The sequence below is a fragment of the Stegostoma tigrinum genome, chromosome 21 (assembly GCF_030684315.1).
Source record: "Stegostoma tigrinum isolate sSteTig4 chromosome 21, sSteTig4.hap1, whole genome shotgun sequence".
Lineage (NCBI taxonomy): Eukaryota > Metazoa > Chordata > Chondrichthyes > Orectolobiformes > Stegostomatidae > Stegostoma > Stegostoma tigrinum.
Window position 1 is genome coordinate 37,060,429 of NC_081374.1, and position 25,259 is coordinate 37,085,687.

The following is a 25,259-nucleotide window of genomic DNA, read 5'->3' on the forward strand; positions in this document are numbered from 1 at the left end:
TTCACGTCTCTGGGTAATAATCTTCAAATTCTCTCCCTAACATTTGGAGTCTACCTACAACACACGGACCGCAGCAGTTCAAGAAGGCAGCTCACAACCACCTTCCCAAAGTCCATGCTTTTCCTCAGCAATAATATTTTAAAAGGGCAAAGCAAGGCAGATAACCAGTGAAAAACAAATTAGTTACATCTTAATGTGTGCTTTCAAAGAAAACAAGGATTTATTCAAGATAACGAAGTGTGGACCTGGATGAACACAGCAGGCCAAGCAGCATCGCAGGAGCACAAAAGCTGACGTTTTGGACCTAGACCCTTCCTCCTCCCTCCCATTATCAAGGATCTATTCAGTTGGGGCCGAAATGGTACTGTAGCCTGGGCCAAAGACTGTCAAAGTTTACTGTTCATGCCCAGAAGCATTTAAAGTCTTATTTTTAAAACCAGAGACACAATAGCTGGAGTTTATTCACCGCAATATCAAAACCAACAGGACAGTTAAAGAAATTGCCACAACACTGCTTTTACAGAGCCAATGCTTGTAAATCCATTTTGAAATTGTCATAGCCTCATTTATCCCAGCGATCAATTACTGAATACAAAAAGGGACTTAGCCCAAACATTACTACGAACAGCTGAACACTGAAGGAAGAGACTATTCTATTGTAAATGGTGGAGAGACAGACAAAAGGCAAATCAGTCACTCGTACACATCTCAAGTAGAACAAATGGTTTTGTGGAAACAGTATTTACTCTTTCTGCTTTGATTAATTAAGTGCTTGAACTTATCCATTTTTCATGCTGTCGGGACGTCAGTCAGAATCACTGTAGTCACTGCTGTGGTGCTGGGAAATTTCACTGACTTCAGGCAATTTAAAAATACTGTGGTGATCAAATCATAAATTGTGCTGTACTTTGTGACTTCAGAAATTTCTGGGGGATTTACTGGTATGGACGAATGTTTAGTCCCTTAAATCACTTGTCCTCTTATTAGGGAAGGAGCTTGTTCAGATCTATAGGAATGATTCAGCACAGGATTCGGTGGTCATCCAACCAATGCATCTGTGCCAGTTCTTTGAAAGAGAAAATGTCATGGCTATGGCCTCCTGAGATACCGGAAAACCACATTCATTACGCTGAGCTATGTAACACTGAGAACTGCACTTATACATTCAACTTTCACAGTCAGCTAGAAGCTTGGGCTAAACCAATTGAAGAATTGGAACTTAGCTTTTTAAAAATTTGGAATTAAAACAATTAGCCCAATCAAAAGTGACCATGAAGCGGTCAGATTGTCATACGAACACATATTGCTCCCTTGTGTCTTTTAGGGAAGGAAACATGTTGCCTTATCTGCTTGTCTTGCCTGTTTGTAATTCCAGTCCCACTACAATATGGTTAACTCTTTGTTGTCCTTTGAAGTGGCCCAGTAAGTCAGGGTTATATAAAACTACACAGCAGTTTATTCCATTTGGGGTCTTTGTAGGTGATTCCAGTCATTTTTCTAATGAATCAAACTAAGGGCTCTCTGAAACCTCTTCTTCAGACTTTACACCTGTATTGTCTACTCTGTAAAATACGATATTTGTACAGCAACAAAACTGCACTTTTAAAAAAAAATTCCTTCAAACATCTTACCTGGCTTTACATCCAATGAAATAATTTTATTGTCCAAGGAGGTGATGCTATATTAGAATGCAGCTTAAGTGGAACAGTACCAATATAGTGACCAGAGCACCTGGCTAAGGATGTTGGTCACAGGATTTATATTGACCAAGATATTGGAATAATCCCCTGCTCCTCTTCAAAATAGTACCATGACGTCCTCAATGCACAGCTGCAATGTTAGAGAGGGCCTTGGTTTAAAACCTCACCTGTGGTTTCTTCCTCAATACTAAGAATAGGCCATTCAGCCCCTCGAGCCTGTTCTGCCATTCAATGAGATCATGGCTGATCTGTGGCCTAACTCCATATATCCGCCGTTGGGCAATATTCTCTCAATGCCTTTACACAACAAAATTTTAAATCTGGCGTAGATAAAATTAACAACTGATCCAGCATTAACCACTGTTTGTAGAAGAAAGTTTCAAACCCCGAGTGCTGAACCTGCTTCTGAAATGTCAGCCTAGCTTCAAAAGGCTTCAACCTTCTGCTCAGAAGCATGACAAAAAGCTGAGCCAAATGTGAAATATAAGAATTCAAAAGGTTCATCACTGCCTAGCTAAATTAGTCATTTTCAATTGTTCTTTTCCTGCAGTACAGAAAAACAGCTGTTTAGCCCAAACATTTCAACCAAATCTGTGGCCATCCAAAACAGAAGACTTCAGCCACATTTTGTATTTTGCAACTTTTTTTCTTTAATTTTTGTTTAAAACAGTTCCCTGCAGCCTTATAGTAAAGTATCTTTCATTTCATAAAAAAACTAACTTTTCCTTATCTCCATGTTAAACATTGATATCAAAGATTTTGGATTGTTAACACAAGGTGTGAAAACTGCAATCTGTCTGCCAGAGAAAGGGCTAGAGATCAAATAATTTCATCGAATGGAACATAACATTGTGCGCAAAGATCATCTCAATGTTTTTCATACAAAATTGTGGCATTCCCACAACAAAGCACAAAATATAAACTTTAAACTTTGTTGAAAAAGCAACAGACTCAAAAAGATTGCCCAATTTCTCCCTCATTTCCTTCAGCACAAAATGAACTACACTTGACAAGAACCAATAAACCACAAAGATTTCTGTGCATATACAATGGGATATGCAATGCGAGTAGCAAAATGCAGAGAGAGGACAACAACATGGGTTCAATTTCCACACCAGTAGACGTTGCTAAAAAGGGCTCTCCTCCTTAACTTCTCCCCTCACCTGAGGCATGGTGACCCTCAGGTTAAACTACAACCAGTCACCTCGGTCTAATGAGAGATCAGTTTAGTTATCAGGCCTTCCTAGTGCCTCAAATACATGTAAATATAGTCTTGTATGAATAAGAGATGTCTTTGGTTTGTTTGGATAAAGTCAAATTTGAATGTTTGTTTGTTTCCTTGGTATGTGACTGTACAGAGCCAAACCACATTTGTGCCTATGTGTATACAAAGTTTTTTTTAATGAATAAAGTATATTTTTGAAATAAAAAGATCGGCCCTGTGGTCTGGTAATACTATGGTGACTTACTTTTGGAAGAAAAGTTCTGAACACAATGAACTAGCTTTTTAAAATAAACCTAAACAACAAATTACCTTTTGAAATCTTGTTTCACAGACACTAACTGACTGACCTCGACTGCAATTCTGTTTTGCGGGCACTGACTGCTCTGTGGTATGTCGAATGTGGAACATTTTTCGTAAATCTGCCTGCAGTCCTAAGTCAATTTAGTTCAGATTGGGGAGGGCGCTGATGGTGAATGGGAAGAAGCTGGAATCAAAACTCTGATTTCTTTTTGTTTTACCACAGTTTTATTTCCCAACAAATGATACTGGGACCAGGGAATTTGACACAAGTTGCTGTGCTGATTTGATCAGTGTGAAAACTGGTGTAAACTTCAGATCAATTTCATCCCAAAGTCTCAATGTGTAATTACTACCTCTCTCACTTTAAAGAGAGAGAGAGTCTACTTAAATTGGTACAGATTAATTGTCAAACTACAAAACAGAACCAGGCTAAGGATACATTCTTGCTCAGTAACAACATTCGACAAGCTTACGCCTCACATTTCATACTTCCTTCCTTTAGTGTTTTTCCCTCTTGCACCCCTGGTTTTATAAAATGGCGTTTCCTTTGACTCGCTTTAAGCAATGCCACAAGAGACCTTCCAGTTTTCCGTAAAGTTCTCAAAATGCCAATGGAATCTTTAAACAGTTCCATTTAACAAGTCTGTCTCAACATTTTAGATGCTGTATAGCATTTTCTTAATTTTCTAATTATTTTTAAAAGATAGTCACGGGGAGACCTGACTCACTGACAAGCTTTGGGAAGCACAGTGACAGCAGAAGATCAGTTGCAGTTGACATTTATTACATGTTAATAATGTACAGTATATTACCAACAGACTAAATACTACGGAGACACGAGGAGACATTATACAGAAATTTTTAAAGAATTATTGTAAGCAGCCAGTAGAATTACCCACCTCGACTTCCTATAGATATTTGAAAATTAAACACTCGTTACATGTTTTATATATTACAAAACTGTCAAGATTTCAATTGCATTGATTAAGTGCTAAGAGGTGAAGAGATTAAGCCACAGAGTATAATGTGCCATCTTTAGGCTGCAGCAGAATTCTTGTTGAACGAGGTGTTGCACTCAAACTTTATATTCATTTTAGTCTAGAGCTTGGAACAGTGAATACGAGTTTCACTACTAATTTTGCAGGAATATTTTTCAAGTATAGAATTCTAGAAGCCGTATAGCATTGAACCAGACTGGTCATTCTGCTTCTATGTGTTTGTCTCTTGTCCATGTGACCCAACACCCTGACCACATAAGCTGATATGTTGTGCTTGTCTTTAAAATTATATAGCATTTCAACCAATTAGTTTCAAAATCTATCTCTTGTCCACTTCCTTGGAACTCTAACGTACAATGTCCTAAACAAGAGGCTGAACAACCCCAGGGGACTGCATGTATGATTTTCTTAGCTGTTTCTCTCACATGCCTTCCACTTTTTTGCAGTGGTCTCTGTCCCTCTTTGGTTTTCTCATACTGTGTTACTGAACTAGTTTAGTGCTCTTTAAATCTTGCGATGTCTTTGATTAAAGGACCTTTTTTTGTCTGTTTTCAGAAAGCTTATGCTGACTCTCGTGATAACAACTTTCACATCGTGAGCTCCATTTTTGCTACTGAGATGGGCAACTGGAATCATGAAGTTTGGCAGTCCTGCCGAGGCCAGCTGGCTAGGAAGCCAACTCTGACCCTTTTAAATCTCTTATTGTTTCAGAAGCTGGCACTCTGACCCCTCCATGGCCCTTCATACCCTCCAATCAAAACTCAATGTCAACACACACTTGTTACCACTCGTTACGGCACCTCCTACTTTCCTGCCACCTTTATAGCTACTCACTCAATATCCAGCATAGAGAAATGGCAGGCAACAAATGAAGATCATAAGGCTATAAAATGCAGAAGGAGAGGTAAGCCATTCAGCCCATCAAGTCTGCCAAACCAACGAGATTGTTCCTGATCTGATAATCCTCAAATACACTTCGTCCTTTGCCCCATAACCTTTGATTTCCTTGCTGATTAAAAATCTATGTCAGCCTTGAATATATTTAATGATCCAGCCTTGACAACCCTCTGTGGCAAAGAATTCTATAGATTCAGTGGCCTCAGATGAAATTCCTTATCATTGCTGTCTTAACCGGGTGACTCCTTACTCTGAAATTATGCCCTGTGGTCCTACACTCTCCCACAAGGGAATACAACATCTCTGCCTCTACCCTGTAAAGCCCATTAAGAATCTTAATATATTTCAATAATGTTGCCTCTCATTCTTCTAAATTCCAATGCTTACAAGCCCAACCTACTCAATCTTTCCTCATAAAACAATCCCACTATACCTGTGATCAACATAGTGAACCTTGTCTATAAATGCCTCCGATGCTAAATATATCTTTCCTTTGCTAAGGGGATCAAAACTGTTCAGAGATAATAGGAACTACAGATGCTGGAAAATCCAAGATAACAAGGTGCAGAGCTGGATGAACATAGCACGCCAACCAGCATCTTAGGAGCAAGAAAGCTGATGCTTCGGGCTCACACCCCTCATCAGATTTCTGATGAGGGGTCTGGGCCCGAAACGTCAGCCTTCCTGCTCTTAAGGTGCTGCTTGGCCTGCTGTGATCATCCAGCTCCACAGTTTGTTATCACAGTATTTCAGACATGGTCTGACTAGTACGTTATATGGTTTTAACAAGACTTTTATCTATTTTTTAATGCTCCATTTCCTTTGAAATAAAGATCAACATTTTCTTTGCCTTCACTGTTGCTTGATACGAGCATTCCCAAAACCCCCTGCAGTCTTTCTTCATTTAAACAATACTCAGCTCTCTTCTTCCCAAAGTACATAATTTTACATTTTCCCACATTATATATAACTAGCTCATTTTTACTGACTCATTTAATCTGTCTTTATCCTTTGCAGACTCTTCATATCATCCTCACCACTTGCTTGCCCACCTATTTCTGTCACCTGCAAACATAGCTATAGGGTAATAAAATGTGAGGCTGGATGAACACAGCAGGCCAAGCAGCATCTCAGGAGCACCTGAGATGCTGCTTGGCCTGCTGTGTTCATCCAGCCTCACATTTTATTATCTTGGAATTCTCCAGCATCTGCAGTTCCCATTATCTCTGATAGCTATAGGGTAGTCACTTTTCTCATCCAACTCAATAATGTGCATTGCAAATGATTGTGGTTCCAACACTGATCGCTATGGCACTCCAATAGTTGCTGGTTGACATCCTGAAAATGCCTTTTGAACTCCAACTCTGTCTTCTATTCGTTAACCAATCCTCTATTCATGCTAATATACGGCCTAACAACATCATTGGCTCTTATGAAGCTCTGTGATAACTTGTCAATCACCTTTTACAAATCCAAATATAGCACTTCCACTGCTTCTCCTTTATCTTTCTTTTTCAGCATGATTTCTCCCTCGTGAAGTCATGCTAACACTGCTTGATCATATTATGTATTTCTAACTGTTCTGTTATCACATCCTTTATCACAGTTAAATACATTTTTCCAATTGATATTATGCTAACTGACCTATAGTTACAAAAGCTCAGGAAGGGTCACTGGACCTGAAACATTGACTCTGATTTCTCTTTACAGGTGCTCAAAGTCCTGCTGAGCTTTTCCGGTAATTTCTGCTTTTGTTTCTGATTTATAGCCTCCATAGTTCTTTCGGTTGTTATGACCTATGGTTTCTATTTTTGTTTGCTTCCTTTTTTAAATACAGGTGTTATATTGGCAGAGTTCCAGGACATAATGGTTCTTGGAAGATTACCACCACTATCCCTGTAGCTACTTCTTTTAATATCCTAAGATGCATCCCATTAGATCCAAGGGTCTTATCAGTCTTTAGCTACATTACTTTTCCTGCCACTTTTTCTCTATAGATAATTATTGTATTTATTTTCTCGCCCCTTATTGCCCTATGAATGTTTAACAATTTTAGAATGCTATTGGTATTCTCTACCATGAAGACTAGTGCAAAGTTCTGATTTTACTCCTCTGCCATTTCCTGGTTTCACACCACTATTTCCTCAGCCTCATTCTCTAGGAGCCTCTGTTTACTCTGAACTCTCTGTTCCTTTCATATATTTAACAAAGCTCTTTCTGTCTGTCTTGATGCTACTTGCAAGTTTAGGAATTATTTCCTCCTACTTTATTATTTTGCTCATTGTGTGTTGGTTTTTAAAAGTTTCCCGATTCTCTGTTTTATCAGTAATGTCTGCTAATGCAATATAAATGTTTTTTTCTTTCAATTCATTACCATCCTCAACCTCCCTGGCTCACAACATTTGGCTTATCCCTTCCTGAAACAGTTTTCTTTCAATGGAACATACCTTAAAAAAAACACCAAATCTAATATAGTATCAGAGATAATGGGAACTGCAGATGCTGGAGATTCCAAGATAATAAAATGTGAGGCTGGATGAACACTCTGATGAAGGGTCTAGGCCCGAAACGTCAGCTTTTGTGCTCCTGAGATGCTGCTTGGCCTGCTGTGTTCATCCAGCCTCACATTTTATTATCACCAAATCTAATATAGCCCACTATTGAGCTAATACAAATGTTGATAAAACTCCCTTTCAAAAACACTTTCAAAGCTTTTAAATCTCAAGTGGTTAACATCTTATTTAAAAAAGAAGTCTATTTCAGTTCCACATCAAGGGCAGCTAATTGCTTAGTAACCACTTTAACCTCCCAAACTGTGAATTCAGGACCCAGAACCCAACTCAGAACCTGTGTAAAATAATTAGGACACAATAAACTAAAACGTAACAAAATTTCAACAATTGTAACATCTAAGCATTTGATTGTTAAAGTTGTCCCAACTGCTAGCCTCACTACTGTACTTTGAAATAATATCCCACAGAAATGGTAGTACAATGAATGAGCACGGTAGGTTGGAGCACCATAAAATCCCAGGAGAACCTTTGAACCATAAAAAGGTTACAGCACACAAAGAAGCCATTCAACCCATCATTTCTGTGCCAGCTGAATAAACTAGTTACCCAATCTAATCCCATTTTTCTGCTCCACAGCCTTGCAGAATACAATGCTTTAGGTGGCAATCTCCTTTTAAATGATTTTGGTGTTTCTGCTTCAACCACAAAACTGAACACTAAGTTCCAGACACCCATCACTCTCTGGGTGAAAACATTATTTCTCAGGTCCTTTCTAAATTTTCACCCAATCACTTATATCAGTGCCCATGGCAACTGATCTCTACACCAAGGGAAACACTATTCAAGACTCCATTATTTTGTGCACCCTAATTATATTCCTCTTCTCTCTCATCTAAGCAAAACAACCTTACGTGATATTAACTGACAGCTGCAATTTTCATTCCTGTAAATCTCTGTTGTACTCACTCCACAACAATTTTTTGCTTCCTGTAATCTGTTAAACTGAACAGTAGACAAAATTCCTGCTGTGGCCCAACCAGCATCTGTATTTCCAGCATCACATTTCTGTTTTCTCATCTGATCCTTGCCTAATAAAGGAAACCATCTATCTGCCTTCAATACCACCATATCTTGTCACTTTCAGGGGCCTGTGGACATGCATTTCAAGTTCCTTCACTTCCTCTATCTCTCTCAACACCCACTCATTTATTATATATTTGCTTGCTTTGTCTGCCCTCCACAAATACATAACCTTGTACCTAATTCCATCTGTCACTCAAACAAACATTCTAAATCCATTGCCAGTATTAGATTATGTTCATTTATGGTATTCTTTCCAAAGCCATTTGATTTAGTACCAAGGGACAACTCTATCAACCAGACACACTCACCCTCTGTCTTTTAGCTTTAGAAATTTCCTCATTTAAAGCTCTATACAACAGGTTTGATTCTGTGCCTGGTTGTGTGACTAATGCAATTGTAATGGCCCATGTATATTGGATGAAAAAAAAACTCTACATTGTACATTGGTGTGATGATCCCCTAAGCACTATATTTCTCCAGACAATTTCTGGTAAAGCACTTCACCTCATAGGACCAAGAAGTTAATTACAGGATTAAGCAGATTATGGGTGTTGCTCTGGTCTCAGGGAGGTCTTAGTTTTTATTTTAGAACAAGCTTCCTGTATGAAACAGCTCTTTTACAGGGTTCAGTTAAAATTCTGTGTCTTGACTAAAACAGTTGAAAGTTCTTGTTAACTGAAGGACTTCTCATAGTAAATGGGATTTGAAAGAATATCCAACCAAAGAAGGAAGTTTATTCATGCAAGATTTTTAGAATTAAATATCAGAATCATGTGAATTGTGTCCTGAAGTGGCCAAGATGCTGGTGATGCAATATTGGACTAGGAGTTTATAACGGTCATTGGTTGGAGGAGATTTGAAGGTACAAACTTGCCAGAAAGGAGAAGGTAGCCCCAAAACACCCCAACCCTTTATGAATCTGAGAAAGAGTTCAAAGAAAGATTAATCTTCCAATTTCTGATCACCACCTAACCCGTGTTTTGGTATTGTAAGTCAAATAGGTGCAGGATTTGAGTCAAGTTCAATTTAAAATATAGTAACTGCTGCAGTTTCAATATATTTAATGTAACTGAGCCAGAGATTGAAGCGTTTATTGAGTGGCTGGAACACTAACAAGCCCAGAAAGTGGAAAGCATCTTGTCCAACAGACTCCCAAAACTCATTGGCCAGGATTTCATATTAAGAATGGTCAATGTAACACCGTGACAGAGCACTCGATCTGGCTGAGAAAGCGGGCTTCAACAACTAGTTCGTTCAGAAGAGGACAGAATTTCAGCAGCAACAGTATGTGGAGGTCTGCCAGGTAACCTGCACACAGCTTTATTTTCTTATGGACAGAGCGGCCACGTTGTGCTGCCCACTTGCACTGCTTTCAATGCAGAAAACTGTGTCAAACCTGCAGTATGATCGGTGTGGCTCTGCAATTGCTATCCCACAACTTTTCATGTCAAAAGTCAAATACTATTCCCTGAATAATCAAACTGAATGTTGGTCAAACATCCTATTGAATGCTTTAAGTTATTCCTTAAAATAGAATTGCTGAGAACAAAGTAAATTACAATACTGGTATTTCCTGACTCCTCCTATCCTTGTTCAACATCCAGTATTGGATAAGCAGAAATTTCCTCCAAATAAAACTTGGAGAAGATGGAAATTATTATCTTCAGGCCTCTCTATAAACTGCCTTCCAAAGTCACCATTTCTTCCCAGTCACTATCTACCTGAGATTAGCCATGTGAAACATTTTTGGAACAATAGCCAATATCCATCAGTGACTAGGGCTTGGTGCAAGTTGGGATCTGGGTAGCAGGGATTTTCAGAGCACTAGTTGGGAGGTCAACAAAAAAAGCTACTGGCAATGAAGGCATGGGTGAGGATTTCAGGGGCAAGAGAACTGTGATGGAGGTGGGCAGTAATAGGAGATAGAAGTAATCTGAATTGGTGACGGAGAGGATATGTGATTGGAAACTCAACATCAAATTGGATACCAAAGTTACAAAGTGTGCCATTTTCAAGCTCCTCCATCTTACAATATCTTAAATTTAGAATGCTAATCCTTAATATCAAATCTCTTCATGGCCTCAAATCTGCCTATGTCTGTATCTTCCTTCAGCCCTAAAGAATCTGAAACCTTTACATTCCTCAAAGTCTGGCCTCTTGCACATTCTTGACTTTAAGTACTCCATCATAGGGTGTGTGTGGGATGCTCTTTGGAGGGTTGGTGTGGACTTGATGGGCCAAATGGTCTGCTTCCACAGAGAAGGGATTCTATGATATCTTCAGTTGGCTAGGCCTAAAGCCCTGAAATTCTCTTCAGAGTGCTGTCTGCCTCTCCACTGCAACCTTCTCCTGAAAGTCTTCTTGAAAATTTAAACTTTGACCAAACTTTTGATTGTTTGTCCTAAAGTTTACTTTGTGATTGAATGCCAAATTTTGCTCAACAACACTTACAAAGTGCTTTCGGTGTTTTACTATTTTGAAAGTGTTACATAAATGAGAGTTCAAGCTATATTTCCAGCTGGAAGATGGTGCTGAGCATGGACCAGGATTGGATACAATCACAGTGGATAGCCAGAAACTCTGTCAGCTATGAATGGACACATGTGAAATGGGCTCCTGTATTTGCATGTATCAACTAGCTCATATTTTTTACATTCAATGTCAAAGTACTTGAAAAGGAGATTTGCTAGCATTACAGAAACAGCTATAGATGAATCTTTCTTTGGAATCACTTTGAGCCTCACTAAGATCAATTGACATTTGGGGATAAGGAAATGCAAGAGAGGAAAAGAAAAAAAAAAATCAGACTAACATGTTCTCACTCCTGAAGATGACCAAGTGTCTCTCAACTTAAAAAGGTCCTTGTGTGAACTTCAGATAAAACAAGATGGAACTTATACAAGAACTATTAATTAAGTTGAAAAGACGATAGACCCTCACCTTCAAAATCCTACATAAAGAATAACCATTTGGAAGAAGGAAACATACAGTCAGTTCCTGGCTGTGGTTTCATGCAGCAAACACCCCGACTCTCCTTTACTCCAGATCAGTTGGAGTCATCTCTAACGCATAGGATGGTTGTGGTTTTTCTGACGTCAGTGATCTCAGCTCCAGGACATCTCTACAGGAGATCCTCAGGGTATTTATTTCCTAATCAACTTATTCAGAAATATTATTACATGTGTCTGCAGTATGTAGGACTTGAACCTCGGTTTCTTAGCCCAAAGGCAGGAGCAATCCTTGCTCCTCAGGTTAGAGTCCTAGGCCCAACCATCTTCAACTGCTTCATCAATGACTTTCCCTCCATAATAAGGTCTGAAGTGTGCATGTTCACTGATGATGTGCAATGTTTAGCATCATTCACAATGCTCCAGTTATTGGAGTAGTCCATGTCCAAACACAGCAAGTGCTGGACAACATCCAGACATGATCTGACAAGTGGCAAGTAACATTCATGCCATATAAACGCCAACAATGACTGTCTCTAATAAGAGACAATCTAATCGATGTCCCTTGATATTGAGGCATTACACCATTACTGAATGCCCTCTCATCAATATCCTTGGCATTACCATAGGTTAAAAACTCGACTGGACTAGCCATGTAAATACTGCAACTACAAGGGCAGGTCAGAGACTAGGAATATTGCAGTGAGTAGCTTACTTCCTGACTCCCCAAAACCTGTCCCCTATTTATAAGGTACAAAATCAGGAGTGTGGTGGAATACTCCTCACTTGCCTGCATGGATGCAGTTCCATAAACATTCAAGTAGTTTGATATCACCCAGGACAAAGTAGCCCACTTGATTGGTTCCACATCCACAAACATACACTTCCTCCACCACCGACACTCAGCAGTAGCAATGCGTGCCATCTACAAGATGTGCTGCAGAAATTCACCAAAGCTTCTTTGGACAGCATCTTACAAACTCATGGCCACTTCCATCTGGAAGAACATGGGCAGCAGATAGATGGGAACACACCACATGTAGGTCCCCCTCTAAGCTACTCACCATCCTGACTTGGAAATATATCACTGTTCCTTCATTGTCTCTGGGTTAAAATCTGGGATTCCATCCCCAAGAGCACTGTGGGCCATCCTACAGCATATGTATTGCAGTGGTTCAAGAGGCAGCTCACCACCAGCTATGGCAACTAGAAATGAATAATAAATGCTGGCCCATCCAGCGACACTTGTATCTCATGACCGAATTATAAACAAAATCCCTCATCTATGAAAAGTGAGCAATTTTAGACATGTGAATCTGACCCAGAATCCACATCATTTTGGAAGGAGTAGGAAAGGGTGAATACAGGGAAAGCGTTCTAGGCTTTCTGTAAATTTTCTGTGCAGAAGCATCATGGTGCCAATCGTAAATTAGCCAACTATGTCTAAATTCAAAACTGTCATGGAACAGTTCTGTATCATGTTCATGTAACAGTTCATGATCAGTAAAATACTGGTCAACAAATCTTTATAGCAAAGACAATAATTTCCAGAATGGTGCGGAATTAAATACGGATGGGGAAGCAAAGGACCGTTCTCAACGTGGATGTTGGTGGGTGATCATTCTTTTAATAAATTTGTTATTTATGAATATTGGGTTTGAGAAGTCACAATTCAGTTTCCATGCATGTGCATGATTGTAAAATATGAGTATGGCTAAGGTTGAAAATCTCCTATCAAAGGCCAAAAGGGTGGTTTATGATGTGAAATGGCAACAGTATACTGGCCTTAATTACCATAATCAAAGACAGAGGAGAGCTAAGGATCGTGAAAATGAAGCATGGTCACCAAACAATTCAGTTCCAAATAGTGTTGGGTTCTATGACAACTCAAATTTCCATCCTTAAGTCACTTTATTGCTTCACTCTTAAACAATAGGCTGCAAGAATTAACCTGACTTTAATGGTCATACTAAGTTACACATTCAAACCTCACACCAGAATCTAAGGTCATACTCTAGGTCTGTACTTCAGTGCAGCACAAACAACGTTCATCTCTGGAAAGGTGTCTGTCAGAACAGTTGAACCTGTCTGCCCCCACACATGGATATAAAAAGGTCCCAATGAGTGTTCCCAAAGCAAATGATTTTTCCTGAATAAAATCAACAATAAATCCAGCTGGGTTGAACTTGCATTCCCTCACTGCTAAGCCAATACAGCTGCTGCTGGTCTGCCTCTACTACATTTGCCACGACACTGCCCAGCCAATATTGTGGAAAATCCAGAGATAGTGAAAGGCACTATTTAATGGCAAGTTGTTTTATTAATGTTGTTCCCTTTAAGTACTTTAATTATAAACACATACTGACAAATCCTCTTTCAACATTACCTACATAAAAGTACAGGTAGGCCATTCTTTCCTCTTAATTCTGCTGTACCATTCTAGACCATCTACGTCAACACCACTTTGTCACACCAATCCCATTCCCATTGATGTCATTAGTAATCAGAAATCTACTGCTGTCTCTCTTGAACATGCCCAATGACTGAGCTTTCACAGCCATATGGGATAGAGTATTCCAAACATTTTTCACCTCTTGAGTGAAGACATTTCTCCCATCTCAGTCCTAAATGCCTTGCCCCTTTTCTGGAGATTGTATCCCCTGGGCCTTAGGAAGGTGAAATATCTGTTCCTGCAACCCCACATAGGCCTTTTAGAATTCTACAAGCTTCAGTGAGACCACCTCTCAGTCTAAAGCCCAAATCATCTCTATCAGAGAAAAATCAATCTCTCCTCATAGAGAGCAAAATCTTTTGAGGCTATGTTAAAATTCCAGTTCAAATATTAATGCTGGGAATGTATTTTTTCATTCAATTTATAGACAGTTCTCTCTTATTAGGAGACGATAGCCTAGTTCTAATATCATTGGACAAGTAATTCAGAGATCCAGGCTAATACACCAGAAACACACCTTCAAATTCTACCACGTTCAGGAATGAAATTTAAAATGTGAACAAGCAATAAATGTGAATTGAAAGCTAGTCTCTGTAATATTGTTATGAATCTATCACTGTCACTAACTCGCTCACTAATTCTTTCAGAGGAGGCTGTGAGGGAACTCATCTGGCTTATTAATGCCTTTTCTGGGGGGGAAGGAAATCTGCCATTCTTGCCTGGTCTTATCGACATGTGATTTCAGTCCCACAATAACTTGGCTACCTCCAAAATGGCTCAGCAAGCCACACAGTTATGCTAAACATCTGATGTCAGGCAGGGCTTGCAGAGATTCCGAGGGACATTTAAGGATGGGCAACCTACGTAGTGACATCCACATCCCATGAAGATATCAGGGAAAGAAACATCACAAAGTGCTCCACACACAGGTGAAGTGCAAGAACTATGGCCTAGATTAGGAAAGTGACACTTCACCTAATAATGTTATCCTGCAGCTTCAACTGTAATACAAAGCAACACCCTGAACGGAGTAGATCTACAGAGTTTAATAGAGCCCCTTTAAAGATGACTGAGGACAAATTCTCTGCTTACAATTCCCGCTTGGTGTTTGCTCAGAACCAAATTAAAATTAAAAAGTGTCACTTTACTCTCAGACAACCGAAAGCCTGGACACTGTGCTCTCGCCACAAAAGTTTTGAAGTCATGGAACAACTTTTCGTTCTTTCTTTCCCTACCCTTTCAAACAAACAGTTCTACCTTTCTGGTCGTGGATATACATTCGTCAAAACCAATGGGACTATTGCTGGCACCCAGCAGTAACAGGACATCCTCTGCACTGCGCTCTCATCTATTTTTAAACTGAAAGTGTTTTGGCACAGACTATTGAGAAAATAAACACATCAGCTTTGACAGCACCTTTCAAATTTCATTCAGTGTGCAATTTTAAGACTGTGCATGTAGAAACGACACTTTTTCTACCTGATAAAATGCTCGAGCAACTTAATACGACAAAACAAAATGCTCGCCCATCAGAATGTGCACAGGATGCTGTCACTTCAGCTGCATCTTTTCAAATTGGCAATCACCCTTTTGTAAAAGATTAGCAAATTGCATCGAAAGAAGGTCCGATTACAAAACCCAAAATTAAGGGCATGTGATCGAAGTTAATCTCTCCAATAATTGCCCGTAATCATGGGATGTTTAGTTTTAAAAGGAGCCGTGAGTCACGACTGCTGTTGCACTGCAGAAAAATTCTAACCACTGCTGTCTGGCTGTCGCCCTGTGTTTCCTGTGTGCGCGCCTCTCTGGCACAAATGTAAGAAGTTCAGTCGGACTGGCGACTTCAAACTTCGAGAGCAAGAGCCCAGTAACATTCACTTCACATCACATCACGCCCGTGCAAGATGCCAAGTGGGTGATAGACTGCAACGCATCCATCGCTCCATAAGATTCTGGCTTAAAATAATGCAGGCGACACACAAACGCCAAACCTAACAAAGATTCTTATCTAAAGAGCAATAAGAAGCTGAAGGAACGGGTAAGTTTCCACAGTCAAGCAGCAGCCCTTAGAACCTCACTTTTTGGCCACGTTGACTGACTTCCTGACGCTTCTGCATCAGAAAACCTGTTCTACGTAAAAAGAAAATGTAGAAACACACAAATTATACAAACATAAGCCTGTGAGCACGTCGTTAATATCTTCTTTGTAAGCGTGCTATACACATCCCGGGTTATCAGCGCCCTGTTTTCAGACAAGGCACCAAGTGTAGCCTCTCTGTTTGCTCTCCTGCCCCTTCCCCGCTTTACCTTTAGCTGCGATTTAGACACTTTGCCACTTTTCTCCACGTCTAGAGCCGTGAACGCGTACCAAATAGACTTCAACAGTTCACTCCGCAACTCCATTCTCGCACTGAGTGAAAGCCGACAGCACACAGCACGGCCTCAAGTTCTCAGCTCCTCCCTCCCCCACGTCCGCGTCCCCGGCGCCGGGAGCGAGCGCCTGCTGCTTGTTGCACGTCGCCGCCAACACTTGTGGGCGTGCACCTGCCACCCAAGGGTGCAGCGAGTCGAGCACAAGCGCAGCTCACCTCCTCAGTGCCGATTGCCTTGTTCTATTCATTCAGAAACTTTCCGGTTCACCCCCATAATCATGTACATGCTTACGCTGAAGCTGACTGATCTATGTATATCCTCAATGACTACCGAGCCTTTGGTATGTTCGCGTGATTTTTGAAACTTACTGATCTATTTACATAGGTTTTCACTGATTTCAGAGGTTTACTGATCTTCTTAGAAGTATGGTCACACTCAACAGTTTTTACAGCTTGAAAGATAAACAGTGCTCCACCTATAACTCTACTAACATTGTGTACAGCTCCAGCATTACTTGGAACACACAGAAATTGTTGGAAAAGCTCAGCAGACCTGGCAGCATCTGTGGAGAAAGAAAAATCAAAGTTAACGTCTCAGGTCCGGTGACCCTTCCTCTTGAATCCAGCATAACCTGCTCTTGTATTCAATGCTTTGACTAATTAAGACAATTATCCCATATGCCTTCCTAGCCGCTTTATCTACCTGTCCTGCAAACTTCAAGGATTGATGAATGTACACACTAAGGTCCCTCTATACTTCCTAGGGTTCTGTCTTTCAACATGTCTCTCCACTGCTTGATCAGTCCTCCCAAAATGCATCACCTCACACTTTTCAGAATTAAAATCCATTTGCTGGTGTTCTGACAAGTCCATCTATATTGTCCTGTCATCTAAGGCTTTCTTCCTTGTTGTTTACCATACCACAAATTTTTGCATCCTCTGCAAACTTACTGATCATGCCTCCTGTATTCATGACTAGATCATTAATATACACTACACACAGCAACAGACTCAGCACTGAACGCTATCATATTCTAGTGGGCACAGCTTTGAGTGACAAAAACATCTTCTGTCCATCACACTTTGCTTCCTGCCACCACATCAATTTCAGATCCAGTTTGCAAATACTGCTCTAGAGTATCCCTGGTGTTTGCCATAAGCTTGAGTTTTTTTTTTAAATGCAGTCCTGTGTGTTCCTTGACATGGCAGGGTTCTCTGGACTTGCTGATCCACCCTTCACCTTTTCAGCACATGCTGACCCTGCACTTTCACTTTTGAATGTCTCCCACTGCTCTGGTATGGATTCTCCTGAAAATAGCTGCTCCTGGCCAACTTTAGCCAGATCGTGTCTGATTATATTAAAACTTGACTTCTCTTAGTTCTGAATCTTTATTTCCAGTCCATATTTGTCTTTATTCATAATCGCCTTAAATCTTTCTGAATCCTACTGATTGAAATATTTTCCCATTCACACATCTACAACTCACCTGCTTTCTTCCCTAAAATTAGGTCCAACATCACTCGCTCTCTTGGACTTTCTACGTGTTGGCTCATAAAGCTCCCCAAACACATTTAAAAATTCTGCAATCTCTAAGCCTTTGGTATTTTGTCTATCCCAGTTATTATTGAGGAAGCTGAAATCCCCTACTTTCTAACTTTTTTATTCAGCATTCTACTAGTATTGTCTTTCCACATTCTATTTGTTTCTTTCCATATATGCACCTTTCTCCAAACAGGGTTATCACTAGAATATCTTAAGATCATCAGCAAACTCTCAGCTCAATTAACAGCAGATTGAGTCCAGTACCACAGAGTAGCATCAACATCTTGAAATCTGTAAGTTATGACCAGCATAATCCACAGCGACATTGAAGGTTCAATCAAACGACATTCAATTCCCCAAGTTCCACTTCAAGTCGCACAGCATCCTGACTCAGAAATATTTCAACTTTCCTTCAATGTTGCTGGATCAAAATCCTAGCATTTGCTGTCTAACTGCACTTAGGCTGTACATTCATCACATGGGTGTGCAGTGGTTTAGGAAAATGGCCTGCCATCACCTTCACTAGGGTAATTACGTAATAAATGTTGGCAATGAAGTTGTAGATTTGCTCGCTGAGCCGGTGTGTTTGATTGCTGATGTTTTGTCACCCGCTGCAAGGTAACATCATCTATGTGCCTCTGGTGAAGCATTGGTTTTCTGTCCCACTTGTTATTTATATGCTTTGGTTTGCTGAGCGGTTGGAATCAGTACCAGTTCTGTTTTTCAGTGGTTTGTATAATGGGTCCAACTTAATGTGCTTGTTGATGGAGTTCCATCTACAACCTCATCCACAACCTGAGCTACAAAGCCTCTCAAAAACTTTAAATGTTGGCAATGTTTTCCGCATAACATGAATGAATTGGAAAAAAGAATTTAAACAGGAGGACAAATTAAGAAGGCTAATAGATGTATTTTCTGAAAAGGAACACCACAGAAAATGGTAATTTCAAAGTATTTTGTTTATGGTGATTACTTGGCTCAGGAGCCTGCATCAATCAACAATCAACTCTTCCAATGAGTCACTCAGCAGGGACCTGATACTAATAACATCAATACTGGTATATTTCATGCATTACTCTTCCTTAGTGAAAAGTTTCTATTTCAGACACATTTACCTCCTGGGAATCTGCTTTTGGTATACAGAAGCTCAAATGCAGAGTGAACTATCACTCACAGCAGCATTAGGAAATGACTGATTGCTGTTTGGCAAGTTCTCTCTCATGTCTTTGTGGTCTCTCTACTGTCACAAGTAAAGTGAATCTGCTTACACTGGAATTACTGAAAAGATCCACTAATTGCACTATGTAATGTCAGTGGGTGAAATGGAAGTAGTGGCTGGCTATTTCGTGAGAAATTCCATGCAGTTATTCTGTTCAATTTTTGAGTTGGGGAGACATTGGTTCTTTGTGAAAACCGTTCTTCAATTTCCAAAACCTGACTACTGAGAAGCCAACACCTCTTTAGCATTGAAAATTTATCCTGTTTTAGTTCTGGCCTTAATTTCAATAAAAAGGTTATGTTACCATAACTTATGTTACAAGTTAAACAAAGTTTTGGTTACCTCTTTTGAGATCTGATTACCTGTCTGAGGAATAATACATCGGACTTGGAGGGGATACAGCACCATTGGCTACAATGATACTGTTAAAATGGTAAAATTGCAAGAACATATTATAAAGATAACACTCATATTCCCTTGAACATTAAGAAGATTTCAATTGAAGGTTACTGAAACAAACTAATTTTTTTGGTGGAGGAGTCAAATCAAGGGGTCTTAACTTCAAAATTAAAACTAGATTAGTGAGGATTAAGTCAGAAAGCACTTCTTCACATGAAAACCAACGGAAATCTGGGTCTGCTCTTCCCAAGAAGCAACTGAGGAGGTACTTGACAATTTCAGACAGTGATTGATAGTTTTGTCAGGTAAGAGTATTAGGGGATGGACTCCAGGTGGGTGGAATTGTATTACAGATTAGTCATGGCATCAAAGAATGGTAAATCAAGGCTGGTAAGCTGAATTTCTGGCTCCTGTCCTTATGTTTGCTACAATTTTTAGTTTAAAAATTTTATCTGCGCATTCAAATCCCTCCAGGGCCTCAACTCTATCTGTAACCTCCTCCAGACTGACAATCCCATCTGAGAACTCTACATTCTTCTAATTCTGGTTTCTCATGAGTTTCTTCTCTTCTTTTGTCCCACCACAGGTGACTATGCCCTCCACTGTTCAAACCTTAAACTCTGGAATTCTTTCTCAAAGTTTGCAGATGATACCAAGTTGAGTGGGAGGGTGAATTGTGATGAGATGAGATCCTTCAGTATGATCTGGACAGGTTGGGTGAGTGGGCACATCAATGGCAGATGCAGTATAATTTGGATAAATGGGAGGTTATTCACTTTGGAAGCAAAAACAAGAGGCAGATTGCTACCTGAATGGCTATAAATTGGGAAAGGGGAGTGTGCAGCGGGACCTGGGTGTCCTTGTGCAGCAGTTACTGAAGGTAAGCTTGGGTGGTGCAGCTGGCAGTAAAGAAGGCAAATGGCATGTTGGCCTTCATTGTGAGAGGTTTTGAGTACGGGAGCAGGGATGTGTTCTTGCAGTTATACATGGCCTTGGTGAGGCCACACCTAGAATACTCTTTGCAGTTTTGGTCCCCTTTTCTGAAGAAGGATGCTCTAGCTCTCGAGGGAGCATAGCGAAGGTTTACCACACTGATTTCAGGAATGGCGGGACTGACTTGTGAGGAGAGATTGACTAGGTTAGGATTGTTTTCACTGGAGTTCAGATGAATGAGGTGTGATCTCATACAGACTTATAAAATTCTAACAGGACTGACAGGGTAGTTGCAGGGAGGATGTTCCTGATGGTGGCTTTGACCAGAACCAGGGGTCACTGTCTGAGGATTCAGGATAGACCATTTGGGACGAGGATGAGGGAACATGTTTTCAGCCAAAAAGAGATGAGCCGGTGGAACTCATTACCACAGGCAGTAGTTGATGCCAAAACATTGAATGCATTCAAGAGGCAGCTAGATGTAGCACTTGGAGTGAATGGGATCAAAGGTTATGGGGAGAAAGCAGGATTAGGCTGTTGAGTTGGACAATCAGCCACGATTTATGATGAATAGTGGAGCAGGCTTGAAGGGCCAAAAGGGCTCCTATCTTCTATGTTTCTTTCCTGTATTCTGTCTATTATATACTCCCCTAACATGCATCTTCAAATCTGTGACCGTTAAGTCTTAATATCTTCCGAAGCTTGGTGTAAATTGTTGCTTGATTTCATTCCTTTAAAATGCAAATATTTACTACTTTCATGAGGCTATGTTGTTGTTACTACCATTTTATCTAAGCACTGCAGGAGCCAAGGTTAAAGGTCTTTTAAGCATATTGAGGTATGTTGACATTCTTACGGCCCATAAACACGCAGTTCTGAAAGGCATCCTACAATTTGTTTAGATAAGACTACTCTATCCATTGACTTCGAGCTTACAGTTGGATATCTGGAGCTTTGTGAGAAGAACATTAACCCACCATGAGACCTGTCTACTTGCTTAGATCTCCTTTAATGAGCTATGCTGCTGATCAGTTTTCAACAGTACCATGTCATATGTAGTGTAAATGAATTTCCAAGAAGGTATCTGATAAGGTATTATATGAAAAGTTGAGCACAAGATCACAGTTCAGAGTGTTGGGAGTGTTAGCAGGAATAGGGGATTGACTAACAGAAAAGAGGGGGCCAGGATTAATGAGTTATTTTCACATTGATAAGGTGTAACTAGTTGATTGCAGAAGAATCAGTATGGAGGTCTCAACTATTTTCAATCTCTGATAACGATGTGGATGAAGTGGTCAACTGCATGATAGTCAAATATGCCGTTAAGTACAACAATAGTTGGGAAAGGAAGTCGTGGGAAATGTAAAAAGGGATATAAACAGGTAAAGTGAAAGGTCAAAACATGGTTGAAGGGTATATTGCAAGAAAGTGGGAGCTTGTCCATTTTGACAAGTCGAATAAAATAAGTTATTTAAAGGGTAGGAAGTTGCAGAATGCCGCAGTATAGAGGGCTATCAATGTCCTTGTACATGAATCACAAAAAAAGTGTACACAGATGCAGCAAGTAACCAGCAAAGGCAAACAGAGGATTGGAAGGGGGATAGAATGTAAAAGCTGCAACAGGGAATTGGTCAGACCATACCTGGAGAACTCTCCTATTTTAGTCTCCTTATTTAGGGAGTGATGCGCTTTCAGTAGATGCAGTTCAGGGAAAATTACACGAGGCTGACTCTTGGGATGAAGGGGGTTATTTTACAAAGAATGGTTGCGTGAGTTGAACCTACAATCACTGGCGTTTAGAAGTGGTGAGCTTATGAAACATAAAACGTTCCATGAACATTTCCCTTTATTGGGAGAATTTAGAACTAGGGAAAACAGTTTAAGAGAAAGTTGCCTCCCATTTAAGACGAGGTGAGAAGGAACTTTTTTTCCAGTGGATCTTTCTGTGTATGGAATTCTCTTCTGCAAAGAAGAGTGGAGGCTGAGTCACTAAATATATTTAAGGCTGCATTTTATTGATCTTTGATTTACATGGGAATCCAGACTAACAGAAGGCAGGGAGAAGCCATAACCAATTTAACTATGAACTTGTTGAAAAGTCTTGGCAGTTAACAGGGCTGAATAGCCTACTCTTGCTCCTCTTTCTTATGAATAAATTTAAACTGGCATTCGTCTGACCAACACTCCTCCAAGAAAAGTATAGTCTTACTTTAAGATACAGTACATAATACAATAACTTCATATTGCCTATAATGGTGACTTCAGATGTCATGATGTTGGGTGGAAATGTCGCTACTTTAGCACCATCTGGTGGACTACTGCTAAAACTACAGATTCAAAATGTTTCCACGTTTTCGAACAACGTTGCTATTGTGCTTTAAATGCAGCGAAACATTCCACATATTTCTCCACAAGCATGGTACACAATTGCCTCCAAATTTGTTTCTAACATGGGGTTGCAGAATTTAGCACATAATGGACAAAGGTTAAAAAAAAAGAGCCAGTTACAGGATTGAAATTAGAAAACACTTTTACATACAATGCCAGGAGTTTGGAACTCTCATCTACAAATAACAATTGATGCTGGGTCAAAGTTAATTTTAAATTAAACTGACAACATTTGTAAACCAAATGGTGTTAACAGACATATGGCAAAGGCGAATAAATGAAATTAGAACACAGATCAGCCATAATGTTATAGAATGGCTAATCAGGTTTAAGGGGCTAATGGCCAGCTCATGTGTGCTAATGACTGAAGACTGGTATAATTCTGGTGAAACTACAGGGTACCCACTCCCCCTGAGGTGTGGCATATCAGCTTGGTTTGTTCCTAGTCTCTCAACTTTTATAAAAGATCTATTATGCCTTTGAGATAACAAGGTGTAGAGCTGGATGAGCACAGCAGGCCAAGCAACATCAGAGGAGCAGGAAAGCTGACGTTTCGGGACTAGACCTTTCTTTCTGAAGGTTCATTCAGCTTTACCCCCTTATTATCTCAGATTCTCCAGCACCTGCAGTCCCCACCATCTCCATGATGCCTTTCTTGGATTTAGGGAGTAACTTTAACTCCCCAACACAGAATTCTATCTTTCTTTAATTAAATAATATTCGGCTTTTCTATTCTTTCTGCCAAAGCGGACAACCACCCATTTCCCCCAGATCATCTGCCAAGATTTTACCCACTCTCTTAACTTACTTGTATCGCTTTGTAGATTTTGTATTCTTGGCAATTTGCTTTCCCAAGCTTTATATCACTGACAAATGTAATCAGTCCCTTCATCTGATTCAATAACTAAATTGTAAATAGTTGAGTACCCAGCACTGATCCCTGTGACACTCCACTAGATCAACAACCTGAAAAATTACCCAGTTGTCTTGATTCTGTTTTGCCATATCCACCCTATCACTTAATCTGTTCGTCTATTTTAATTTACTGGTTCATTTCCACAATTTACACTGCCTTGTATTCATGTCATCTGAAATCTTAAGTGTATAGCTTCTCTTCTTTCATCCAGGTCATTGATAATCTGTTGGAATGCGAAAGCACCAGAACTGAACCCTAGGTAATACCAAATCATGTTCTGCCTAAGCAGAGTGCACACCCTTTATCTCTATCCTCTGCATCCTCCCTCCCAAACAACTATTAACCCATGTTCTAAAGCAATGCCAGATCATTTTGTTTCCCCATAAGCTCTTGTGCAGACCTGAACTGATGCCTCTGAAACTGTATATAGACACAGTCTAGAGAGTTTCTACTAATTCTTGGCCACAAAGTGTTCTTAGCTTTCAGACATGACTTACTTGTCACAAATCCATGCTGACCCTCTTAATCATCTGAAACTGGTTCATAGCCAATCTGTCCCTGATAATAGATACAATTAGTTCCTGGGTTTGCCACATTTATTGCTCATTCCTATTTACTTTGAAAAGATCTAACAAAGTGATGGTGAACTTCCTTGATATTATTACTTAATGTTGACAAGTTCTTATTGATCTATAAACTATATTAAAAAAATCCAAAAGAAAAATGAGAACTTTAATGACATGCAGTTTCTTTTAGGCTGAGGTGATGGTGGGAGCCTGTGTCTGACTAGGAGGCTGAGTTGGTTTGAACCTCACCACTCACTTCCTCCACATTCCCTGTATGGCACTTTGGTCATCTGTCAGCCCACTGGTTCCTCACAAATACATTCCATAAATGGGTTTGAGGCTGAGTACCAGTCTGTAAACATGGGAGATTAACACCGCTGCACGTTTTACTTAGGTAAAGCAATTCCAGAGAATGGAAGCTTGACTTCATTCTCAATCAGATCTAACTTTACTTCCTGGTTTAATTGCTACATCCTTGATAAGGTGCTATCAGATGTGGTCACATCTAATTCAACACAAATATTGCAAATTTTAATTACAAGTCAAATTTTCCTGCCAGAATTAGCATACTGGTATGAGTAGTAACATTATTATCGTCAGGAGAAACTAGCCTTGATTTTTAGTAAGTATATGACATTACAGTAATGGATGCCTGGTTACAGCCAATATTTACCATCGCTCTCCCACCAGCTCATGAAGAACTGCATTAACTATTGTTAAAAGGCAACTCAGAAATCGACACAAAAGTCAGCAAACAAGCACAGTTTTCAAAATTTATTTTCATATATATATATACATATACAGGTT

At 39.9% G+C, this 25,259-nt stretch overlaps 1 protein-coding gene across 2 annotated transcripts in view; it reads right to left on the reverse strand.

The window, feature by feature from the left end:
* def6a (DEF6 guanine nucleotide exchange factor a) overlaps nt 1-16,583 on the reverse strand; it is a 140,204-nt gene extending 123,621 nt beyond the window's left edge. The window contains exon 1 of one of the 2 annotated variants that reach the window (XM_059653450.1): nt 16,485-16,583. Coding sequence is in view for 1 of the 2 variants with exons in the window: in XM_048553530.1 (XP_048409487.1) it covers nt 16,424-16,519 (96 nt within the window). In the remaining variant the exon portion in view is untranslated. Of the gene's footprint in view, nt 1-16,423 lie in introns of both variants that reach the window. The other variant, XM_048553530.1, reaches the window with a different exon arrangement.
* Between the last annotated feature and the right edge of the window lie 8,676 nt (nt 16,584-25,259).